Source organism: Zeugodacus cucurbitae, chromosome 4 (genome assembly GCF_028554725.1).
Source record: "Zeugodacus cucurbitae isolate PBARC_wt_2022May chromosome 4, idZeuCucr1.2, whole genome shotgun sequence".
Classification (NCBI taxonomy): domain Eukaryota; kingdom Metazoa; phylum Arthropoda; class Insecta; order Diptera; family Tephritidae; genus Zeugodacus; species Zeugodacus cucurbitae.
In genome coordinates, this window is record NC_071669.1 from 67,841,112 (window position 1) to 67,853,771 (window position 12,660).

The 12,660-nt window shown below is 39.2% G+C and overlaps 1 protein-coding gene across 3 annotated transcripts in view; it reads left to right on the plus strand.

Moving 5' to 3' along the window:
• Positions 1-1,341: 1,341 nt before the first annotated feature.
• LOC105215040 (protein bric-a-brac 1) overlaps positions 1,342-12,660 on the plus strand; it is a 188,746-nt gene continuing 177,427 nt past the window's right edge. For all 3 annotated transcript variants that reach the window (XM_054229192.1, XM_054229194.1, XM_054229193.1), the window contains exon 1: positions 1,342-3,617. In XM_054229192.1, the coding sequence (XP_054085167.1) occupies positions 1,596-3,617 (2,022 nt within the window). In that variant the 5' untranslated portion in view covers positions 1,342-1,595. The remainder of the gene's footprint in view (positions 3,618-12,660) is intronic.

Consider the following 12,660-nt stretch of genomic DNA (forward strand, 5'->3'; position numbering starts at 1 on the left):
ATTGGTGATAAGGTTTCCTTGAACATACTTTAGGTTAAAACTCCAATTTTCGGAATATAATGATTTTGAACTTTCCGATTTTATAAATCAAAATGCACGAAACTTAGTAATTCAAAAATCCGAATTAAAAATATATAATACCCATTTTAACCCAAAAATGTTTCAATTAGATATATCAACTCTTGAGTTAGGCAATGTTTTCTGTTCTTAACCCGAATCAAACCGCCATTACCATATGGTAACGCAAATTGTTCCCTATATATTCATAAATAACTTGAAATTTACACTATAAAACAACAAACTACGCTGATTTTTCGCATTTCCGGATAGGTTATATATTGAATATAATGAATCGTAAAACAGACTTCACCTTCGTGCTCAGGCGGTCAAAATACATAGGTGTATTTAATTTCAGAAAAATCTGAAACGTAAAAAGTTCTGGGCAGTACCGGGTTAAGTACAAAATTCTGACAAAAACTAAGTTATATGTTATCGAGGTTAAAATTCAGACATCTACGAGCTATATTATATAGCGAAAATTGGCTGTTAAAGTTTGTATACATAGTAATGCCGTCGGCATGCAATGTATTTACAATCATAAGCTGAAAATGTTATTTCTGCTTCTAGTTCACATTTTGAATTTTGGATATAAGAAGTATTAAAAATTTATATTTATTTACAAAAGGATTTAAAAAAATGGTTTAAACACCAACACACATCGACATCTGTATGCCGTTAAATCTAATAGCGATAATAATAGTCCGTTCGAACCCAGTTTTGATTTGGTTTCTGGTGCCATGTCCACTGTATTGAAAAATATCATTATTTATAATTTATTCTAGGGCAACCGGAAATAGGTTATGTTTCCAGCCAATGTTGTATAGATCCGCTAATGATTATCATAAGAAATACTATCAAATCGTCAAATTGTCCGAGAGCACCAGACTATCTTCGCTTGATCAAAGCATAAACAAATGCTTTGCTGTTCAATAGCACAAACTCCATCTCTCGTAAAATATACAAACACATATATCTCAGAAAGGAAATATAATTCGCTCCAACATTTAAATAAGTTATAAAGCTATTTTTAATAAATTCGTGAGAAAATATGGTTTATAACAAGCAACGGAGAAGGATCTTATCAGTTATAAGTTTGTGACAGTGATCTTTAAGAATCACAAAGAAGTCAGGGACTATTAATTTAAAACTCACAAATTAAAAACTAAAATAGACGATATAATAAAAAATTAAAAAACAACATAGGATTTAAACAAAAAATTGTGTTATATAGATTGGAAATATATATTCTTATAATTTCTTTCTATCTCTATACAGTTTAAATGAAAAGGAATAAAAATAAACAATATACAAAATGTGAATACACTTAATAAATGAAGACTTACACTCAATGCAATGATTTGCCGGCGGTTGTGTGAAATTCTATTGTAAAAATATGAGTACATTCTTACAACTTGAATCACTGAAGTGAAAATGTAATGATATCAATTAGCCAACGACAAGTCTAACCGCCACAACCGAAACCAAAATAAACACATAAGTGATCATAGATTAACCACCGAGCGACAGCAGCTAAAATGACTTCCAACTCACCGCCACCGCAAAGCGGCGGTCTACGACCGCTGAGCGCTGCCGATAGTGCGACAACTTCCTCGCCATTTCGTTCGCTACTCTCAAGTCCAATGTTGTCACGACAGCGTGCCAACATCGCAGCACGCACTTCATCGACCTCATCGGTTTCATCGCCCGCGTCTCCGCAGCCACCGCCACCACGACCCGCTTCCGTGTTGCCAAGCTTTCTTGGCAGTCCGCTCACACCGCCGCCACAGTCAGCGTCAACACACTCGACCGCAGCCGGCGGAGAACAAGGCGATGAAAGTCTTACGACGCGCGAGCACGAGTCCAAAGCAGCGCGCTGTAGTCCACTGTTGCGTGATGAGTCGCCAATACCACCCGCTTCCTCTACCACGACGCACACACCTACGCCTGGTGGTGAGAACATTGGCGCACGTGCCACATCACCCAATGGCACCAGTGGTATTGGGGCGGCACAAGCCATCTCGCCGCATTCCTCGACCGGCTCCACCACCACTGTGCCGCAACAGTTTTGTTTGCGTTGGAACAACTACCAAAGCAATTTGACGAGCGTCTTCGATCAGCTCTTGCAAACCGAATCGTTTGTCGATGTGACCTTGGCCTGTGATGGACGTTCGATTAAGGCACACAAAATGATACTCTCCGCGTGCTCACCCTATTTTCAGATGTTGTTTTCAGACACACCCTGTCAGCATCCCATTGTTATTATGCGCGATGTCAACTGGTCCGACTTAAAGGCGATCGTGGAATTCATGTATCGCGGTGAGATCAATGTTAGTCAAGATCAGATTGGTCCACTTTTGCGTATTGCAGAAATGCTGAAGGTACGTGGGCTGGCGGATGTCAGCGCGGGCAGTGTGTCCGCGGAAGAAGCGGCGGCGGAGCGTTTACTGAAAGAACTGCATTCTCCCTCCAAGTCATGTTCACCGAAAAGAGGCGGAGATAGCGGGTCTCCTGCTTCAAAGCGTGAACGTAAGGATTATAGTGATCCGATTGCAGAAACAGAAGAGCCGTTGGCTTTTCTGGACGCTGAGAAGAAGTTGCGTTTAGGTCGCGCTGACTGGGATTTCAGTACGGCAACCAGTGGCAGCAGCACCAGCGGCGATATTCTCGGCGCCAGCAGCAATCTTGAGTTGCGTCTTTCACCTCTGCTGTTACCACAACAACAGCAGCATCAAAGTTCGCAACAGCAACTACAACAACAGCAATCTCGTCATGTACGTAAGCGCCGTTGGCCATCAGCTGACATGATCTTCAATCCGCCACCAAGTCCCTTAAGTGGACTCATTGCAGCCGAACGAGCTGAACGCGAACGGGAGCGTGAACGGGAGCGAGAGCGGGAACGAGAACGCGAGCGAGAACGTGATCGTGATTGTACAATAATCACACCGCCTCAAACCACATCGGCTGCTGGCGCCGCTCCCTCCAGCACAACACAGTCAAGCGCGCGTAGTACATCGCGTCTAACACCTTCATTACTCGAGACTGCTGCGCACTTAGACCTGCCCTCACCATCTACAACGCCAGCACCATCTCTCTTGCGTCCAATGCGCACACCGCCCGGTGTAGCTACCCATCTAACGCACCACCAACAACAACAACAGCAGCAGCAGCAGCAACAGTCACATCTTCCCGGACAAGCGCAGTCACAACAATCGCATCTTCTGCATCCGCATCGCGCATCGCCTGCCTCAGCGGCGGCAACACCTACACACCCGTCCAGCTTGATCAGTGGCCAGCTAACAGCCACACCCGTGGGTAGTAGCGGTGTGAGCGGCCGTTCAGAGCAGGGTGCTGGCGCTAGTGACTCGCGGTTCGCGCTGGGCTCTCAAGCGGCTGCGATGGCGGCCGCTGTAGCCGCACAGATGGACTTAGGAGCGATGGGTATGCCACACGGTAGTGGTCCACCGCCGACGCATGCGCCGCATCATCACACCTCCTCACTGGCCGATGATCTGGAAATAAAACCGGGTATTGCGGAAATGATACGCGAGGAAGAGCGGGTGAGTCCATTAAGTAATTTCATTCAACAAAATAATTCATGTTCAGCTCTACTCTTAAGACTGCTTACTGATTTTTCCTCAATCACAACCACCTACACAGTACTTGTGTAGCCGACGGCGAAGTGATTAATTCAAAGTTCAGTACATTCATTTAAGCGATCGCTCATTGAAAGTCACGCTTTTATTTTGATTCTCATTTTCGCGTGTGCACTGTGTCCACACGTCACTTGAGCGCCACGTTCATGAGCACCGCATGAATTATTAATTTATTCGCAGCACATTGCGCGGTTCGTGTCGCTTCAGTTGACGTCACAAATGTGACACTAATCTGCGTTGCGTTTTAGCCACCACAGCGTGCTTACCGCTCGAGGCAAATCTGGTGATCGTGCTAATATGCGACTGACTTAATCATACTTAATCTTACCCAACTAGTATTCAAGTGTATACCCTGCAGAAAAATTGTACATAACCGAAGCAGATTATAGTAATATTAAAGTGGATTTCTTCGAAAATATTACTTGAAAAATTTACCCTCTTATCAAAAACTATAAAGGTGGAAGTGACAAGAAAAAACCGTTCGTTCGATTCACCACCCTTAAAAGAAAACTTTTCAGTTTAGTTTAATGTTCAGCGATCTCAATGCCCTCAGAGTCCTAATGTACAAGCACAAAGTTACCAATGGAGATCGCCCGTGCTCGTTGAAGCAATTAGAGTACGCCCTAAGCCGCTCAGGAGATATGGAATAAAATCACAATAGAATTCGTGTGATTTTATTACTAAACGAGGATCGTGGATTACGGAAGTTATGTGTATTCTTGCAGGGTTCGTCTGATATCATTTGAAAAAAAAAAAAAAAACAACAACAAAGCGTTCATTCATTAATATAATATATGCTGTTTTTAGTGCTCCACTTTATCGTCGGTGAATTAGCTATTAGGACAGTTACATATATTTTTTTATATATATACGAAATTCAACTGAAATTCTGTTCCAACAAACAACTTCACTCTTTATCGCGCTACCTGCTTCATGTTGTCGATCGCATGTTGTTGACGGCGCACGTCTCTTTATGCGGAAAATACTTATAATTCTGTGTCCTTTACCGATCATGCACACTCATCGCTTGTACACTTTGATTGCTGTAATCGGCGCTTCCTCAACTTGATGTGTGTTATGCACTTTACTGATCATAGCACGGTTTTTAAGAACATTTGTGCATAGTGTCTGTAATTCTCAACCAGAATTTTCAAGTATATATATATGTCATAGAATAATAACTAATATCAATTCTTAAGTTTCTTTTATAGATAGTTATATGTAGATTGTTGTAGGTAATCTAAGATTCTTAAAAAAAAATTTATAATTAAATTCTACTTGTGAAATGAATTCTTTCTTCAGAGGTTTGTGAGATTATGTAGAAAAAATGTAGAATTGATTGGTATCAAACATGAACATTTAGAAACATTGAGATTCTTCTCATAATTAATTCTAAAACACTAGATAGATTTGGAAAACTTCCTTTAACTTGTATCATAATATAGATTCCTTCTCTTAAAATCTAAACATTAAATTAACTTGTAAGTTAGAGACGAATGGATCATTTGAGACTTAATCATCATTCGTGGAAATAATTCTAGGAGAGCGATGTGTTATGTCTCACATGGTATTCCGCTAAGGGAAACTGAATCGCAAAAAACCATAAACTGTTATGGATTAGCTATAGGAAATTTTCTATATATTTGGTACTATTTGTTTATAAGAAAAAAAAGTACTGGGCCTAATCATTGAATCCGTTTCGATCGAAAAATTTTACGTCCAAATCATTGAAACCTTATCGAAAATAAAATTTACAATAACATTGAACTCACTTAGCGACTCGAAAAAATACATTCCGCAGACTAACAAAAATATATTTAAGATTACAGTAATTTGAAAATTGCACATATTGTAACAACAACTCTCGTTTCTTACACTCGATATCCTCGGTGAGATCTTGTATGCGATTTGCATATTATACAAACATATGTAAATGGAAATTGAGAAATAAAACAAGATTTTGCTAATAACTCAACATCTATCACATTTCTTCTTGACTGGTCCTTCTCCACCTGGTCCATCCAACGGAGTGGAGGCCTTCCCCTTCCTCGGCTTCCCCGGCGGGTACTGCATCGAACATTTTCAGAGCTGGAGCACTTTCGCCCATTCGAACAACATGACCTAGCCAGCGTAGCCGCTGGTTTTTTATTCGCTGGACTATGTCTATGTCGTCGAACAACACATACAGCTCATCATTCCATCTTCTGCTGTATTCGCCGTTGCCAATGTTTAAGGGACCATAAATCTTCCGCAAAACCTTTCTCTCCAAAACTCCTAGAGCCTTCTCATCGGATGTTGACTCCGTCCACGCTTCTGCACCATAAAGTAGGACGGGAATGATGAGGGAATTGTAAAGTTTAATTTTTGTTCGTCGAGAGAGTACTTTACTTTTCAATTGCCTACTCAGTCCAAGAGTGATTCTGAATTGGACACTAAGGACACATTTTATTGGCATTTTTTGATTAATTATTCGGTGAAAGCACCATCTAGCGGTCGCTTCTTTTTGGTAAACGTATCTTCTATCCCTTTAGAATAAAATTTTATTAATAACCTGAAAATCATTTAGGATCTATCTTTCCATTATCGGAATGCGTATGTACACTCCAAATATATATGTATTATATGTATCTGTTAAAGAATAGCAAGAGCTATCTTCTACCAATACCATACAATATTTTTTAAATACTTATAAAAACAATAAAAAACTTTAATACTATATAAGCCGTCCAAAGGACTGATTCCCACAATTCATACACATAAATATATGTATGTATGACTGTACAAATATATATGTAAAGGGTGATTTTTTAAGAGCTTGATAACTTTTTAAAAAAAAAAAACGCATAAAATTTGCAAAATCTCATCGGTTCTTTATTTGAAACGTTAGATTGGTTCATGACATTTACTTTTTGAAGATAATTTCATTTAAATGTTGACCGCGGCTGCGTCTTAGGTGGTCCATTCGGAAAGTCCAATTTTGGGCAACTTTTTCGAGCATTTCGGCCGGAATAGCCCGAATTTCTTCGGAAATGTTGTCTTCCAAAGCTGGAATAGTTGCTGGCTTATTTCTGTAGACTTTAGACTTGACGTAGCCCCACAAAAAATAGTCTAAAGGCGTTAAATCGCATGATCTTGGTGGCCAACTTACGGGTCCATTTCTTGAGATGAATTGTTCTCCGAAGTTTTCCCTCAAAATGGCCATAGAATCGCGAGCTGTGTGGCATGTAGCGCCATCTTGTTGAAACCACATGTCAACCAAGTTCAGTTCTTCCATTTTTGGCAACAAAAAGTTTGTTAGCATCGAACGATAGCGATCGCCATTCACCGTAACGTTGCGTCCAACAGCATCTTTGAAAAAATACGGTCCAATGATTCCACCAGCGTACAAACCACACCAAACAGTGCATTTTTCGGGATGCATGGGCAGTTCTTGAACGGCTTCTGGTTGCTCTTCACCCCAAATGCGGCAATTTTGCTTATTTACGTAGCCATTCAACCAGAAATGAGCCTCATCGCTGAACAAAATTTGTCGATAAAAAAGCGGATTTTCTGCCAACTTTTCTAGGGCCCATTCACTGAAAATTCGACGTTGTGGCAGATCGTTCGGCTTCAGTTCTTGCACGAGCTGTATTTTATACGGTTTTACACCAAGATCTTTGCGTAAAATCTTCCATGTGGTCGAATAACACAAACCCAATTGCTGCGAACGGCGACGAATCGACATTTCACGGTCTTCAGCCACACTCTCAGAAACAGACGCAATATTCTCTTCTGTACGCACTGTACGCATTCGTGTGGTTGGTTTAATGTCCAATAAAGTAAACTGAGTGCGAAACTTGGTCACAATCGCATTAATTGTTTGCTCACTTGGTCGATTATGTAGACCATAAATCGGACGTAAAGCGCGAAACACATTTCGAACCGAACACTGATTTTGGTAATAAAATTCAATGATTTGCAAGCGTTGCTCGTTAGTAAGTCTATTCATGATGAAATGTCAAAGCATACTGAGCATCTTTCTCTTTGACACCATGTCTGAAATCCCACGTGATCTGTCAAATACTAATGCATGAAAATCCTAACCTCAAAAAAATCACCCGTTATGTTTGTGGCCTTTTATCGGTTTCCGCATGGCTTTTAAAATATTTATTTTACTTTATTTTTTATTTTTTTCTTATTTTAAAATCCATAATTGATCGCATCGTGTCGGGAAAAAAGATCGCAGCAGCGGTTCAACGAACTGCAAGCCAAACAATAACCGACAAAAATCAACAACAACAAAAACATCTAATGACGCGCATAAGCAACGCAGCACAACTGCATACATACATACATAAGTAGAAGGCAGCAGTGGAGGGGTGAGAAAAAAATATTAAAAATTATTATAAATACTTAAAAAAATAACACTCACATAAAAGTGCAATTAATCACGAAGCCAAGACGCGCAGACCAAGCAGACACACAGCAAAACAAAAGCGCAGGTTCAACGCTGTCTGAGTGTGTGTGTGTGTGTGCGCACAGCGCGATCGTTTGTGCATCGGCTGGATGCTGCTAAGTACGGGTATTGTTGGCGCAACTGCCCGGCGCACAGCAACACGCTGCTGAGTCTGCGCCGCTGACTTCTTGTCTTCTAACTGACTGACTGACACTTATCTTCTTTTTATCTGCTTATAAAAAATGAAATTGATTCTTGCGCTTCGGCATGCAATGGAATTGAATATTGAATGAATGCAACTAAAAAGAGCCTACAAACTCACACACACACACACACACACTTTCAAATGCATGCATACAAACAAAGCAGCAAAGTAAATAGATGTATGTATTTATTTAAGACGGTCGTCGGCGATGCAGCGCAAACACAAAGCATACACTTCATCTGTCAATATTTGAGTCTGTCTCGCATACGCCGTTCTAGCTGCATTTGCTTTGTGTTCTTAAGCCCTTCCTTTGCTTTAATCATTTCATTTTTATTTCTCTTTTACACATTTATTTTTATTTTTGTTTAATTTCATATTTTTTGTATATTTGTATATTTGTTTTTTTGTTTTTTTTTGTTTATTTGTAATTCAAACAAATGCCAACAAATGACACATCGACAGCTGGAGACTAGACGCAGTGTCCCGGGTACGGACATCAGATCAATGGCTCTGTTGGCAATGATCGTGGCTTTGCCATTGTCGCCGCGGAGTTAATGCATTTTGTGGCACTTGTGAGCGGCTTAAGCCTCTGCTTACATACAAACATATTTTTTGTTATTAATATTTAAGGTTCTGGCATGATTATTTAATTCTCTCAGCGCGCATTTTTAATGCCGGGTCGTTATGCAATTCATTTTTCAATAAAGCATAAAAAATTCGAGCGATTAATAATAATTATTTAGTCATTCTTTTACTTCGACTATTGTATTGTGAGATATATTCATGACCCTCGCTGAGAATAAAAGCTTTTGAAGGAATATTAAATATTCTAAAATCCATGAAGGTATATGGATGCAGGGAATGAATTTAAGAAAAGGAAATTTGATCTAAGATAATGTGACTTTAATCTATACCATCTGTTTTAAAACTAATTTAGGCGATATTAGGATATTAGGAGAGAGAGGTTTTGAGAGAGAACCCCTTCTTTTCACTCTGGAGAAGCAAGTTTTAAGAGAGCTGGCAAAATAATAATGCACTAAACTTCAACTAAAGGAAGAGCAAGCAACATATCAAAAATTAGTCCTTTCAAGTTCCAATCCAAACTCTAAATTTCCGAACCATATAAATGCTCAGAACATGTTGTTGCTGTAGCTGCAGAAAACATACCCCAAATAATTTTATGAATGCTGTCGAGAAAAAATCAATCCAAAATCGGAAAAAATCAGGGTCCGCAACGATTATGTGGGTCCGATTTTCGTGGGAACGGAGAACTATTCTCTCATCTGCATTCAGTTTACCCTGAAAATAAATGATAAAAGCTTCCTGAAAATTAAAGAGAACGGTGTGGGGATAATAAACTCAAATATTCACTGGCCAAATTAGATTCGATTCCAAGAAAATTGTCAAAAACGAAGATTACTGACATCCATGGAAACAATAATGATAAACATCCTTTCTTCAAAACAACAAAATGGGGTGATCTATTGTTAGATCATGCTTTTTCTGAAAGCTGGAATAACAATAAACCGTTCCAAAGGAACTAACAAGAACCTAATGGGAGATTTATAATAGCCAATTAAACGAAAAAATTTAGGTAATTACTAAAGTTTTTAATAAACATTATTTATAAGTCGAATCAAACAAGATATTATACAATGGATCGTTATTTAAGGAACGCACTTTATGAAGACGCACAGTGTATAATCAGTACGAGAACTCGAAAATACTTCAAAATATTCAATCATTTTTGCTAGTCCATTTTCTTAATATGACTAATACTGATGGAGGCCAAAGCCTTATCGGCTGTTTCGTATCTTTTTCTTTGATTTATAAATCAATCCATAGAATGGTCCAAAGGAGAAAAATATATTGACTCATTTGTCGCCAATCACTCACACGCATGTTTCTAAATACTCATTTCAAAATGCATAATATTCGACAAGCTGGTGACTTACAACAACTCGCAATCGTTACCACAATTATGAACAACAACGAGAGCTTAAACACAACGACTGTTGTTGTATTTGTCTAGCGGTGGCGTGCACAATCGCAACGAGCGAAGACGAAATCACTGAATTTGTCTGTCAAGGCGGAAGGAAGTCAACAATCCACTTAACCCAAAACGGCAAAATTCATTACGCTCATTAACGCTATGGCAAACTTCGACTAATCAAAAGCAACAACAACAACAAGAACAAATCATAGTAGCAACTAAGTTTACACAGTTCAAATCAGCACCAAAAGAGCAGCGCACTGTTGATCCGCAGACACCCGCGCCACTTGGCTGACGGTCAGACAGACAGACAGTTCGATGCTCGCTAATGCCACACAGAGTGAGCTTCAGCTCCGGCGTGCATTCTCCTCGCAGTCGTCGAAACTTTTCTCGCACTCAAAACAGCTCAGTTTTGCCGTCTAAATGCTTTTCGGCTTTTGTTGTTGTTGTTGTTTTTGTTTTGGACGCAATTCAATGCTAAAATTCATAAACTCATATTGTTGTTGTTGTTGCTGTTGTTGCAATGCTGTCTTGAAATTATTTCATATGTTATTCAGAGGCTGCCACTTCTTCTTGTTTATCTTCTGCTTCTTCTTCTAGCTTATATTTCATGAAACTGAAAGAATTGTGAAGATACGAAAATCCACCATTAAATTGTATAAAAGATGATGAATAAAGTGAATAATTTTATAACTGTTTGTTGGCGGTTATAAAATACATTTCATAATGCCTGTGAATTGCTATGCCACCAGCGGCCCCCCAAAGGCCGTCGCGTTGCGTCGTAGCGGCAGATGATTTGTTAAAAAACGCACTAACCAAATAGTATAAATTGACTAAATTATGGAATGTAAATAATAAAAATGCGTGAAAAATGCACTGGCTTGCGCAGCGCGTCAGTAATGCGGAGATTTGTATGCGCAAATTATCTTTTCACGCCGGAGACGAAGGTGTCTGGCGCGCGAAAAGCTGTACTTGCTTTCTGATTAGATACGTTTGCGTTAACGTAATGAAAGTCCATTAACGTTTGTTGGCAGAGATTTTACGATATTTATTGCTATAAAAATGGAAAATTATGTGCTTTTTAAATAAAATGCAGTTGTGATTATGGTTTAATTTAAGACTAAAGATTGTTGAAAGTTTGGAAATTTTATTATTATATTATTGGAAAAAATATTAATATAATAAATTAAATTAAAAAAAATAGTGAAGAATCTCAAAGAAATAGGAAATCGTCTAATCGGTTCTCACAAGTGTCTGAATTTAGCTATGTTCCACAATAATCTGTAAAATATAAAATCAGAAAAATAAACTTTATTTCAAATACTAGTATCAATCTGATCATTTGAAAGATTTAAGTGCACTCTTGGCTCTCTTCTAGGCTTTCTCAACATCTTCTAAATCTAATTCTTGTAAATAGTACATAAAATTCGGTTGAAGGGTTCTGAAGACACTATCGAATCATCATCAGTTTAATAGATATTACAGACTTAGTCACTACGAATCACTACAAATCTTTATTAAAACATTCCACTTCAAAAATTAAGGTTATATTTATAATATTAGGTTGCCAAATATCTCCTTCCGCCTTTTTGTCTTTTGAATTACGGGTATGTATAAAGCGCTACAGAGTTCGTATCAGAAAGGTCTTGACATAACCTAAACGATACACAAAAAAGCTTGATTTTTGGGTGCCGCATGATTTAACGCAAAAACACCTTCTGGACCAAATCAACGCCTGCGATCGAACTCGATCCATTTTTGATGGATGGAGACTGGCGACGAAAGATGGATCACATACGACAATATCAAGCAAAAAATGTCGTGGTCAAAGGCCGGTGAATCGTCCCAACAGTGGATAAGCCGGGATTGACGGCCAGGAAGGTTTTGCTGTGTGTTTGGTGGGATTAGAAGGGAATCATCCATTATGAGCTGCTCCCATAAGGCCAGACGCTTAATTCTACCATCTACTGCGAACAACTGGTCCCATTGAAGCAGGCGATCGACGAGAAGCGTCCAGAATTGACCAACAGGAAGTGTTCCACCAGGACAATGCCAGACCACACACTTCGTTGATGACTCGTCAGAAACTACGGCAGCTCGGATGGTAGGTTTTATCACATCCACCATATAGCCCGGACAACCCGGAATGTTCAAAAGAGAGCACTAATCTTATAATAAATACTGTCGGGACTGTCCAGGAAGCAAATTGTTCTCGCTTAGTTTGGAGAGAGATTATTACATTGAACTGCTGGATAGATCCAGTTTATTATTGAGGTACAAGCAGGAGAGGACTGAATGATTTAGGCGATAATCT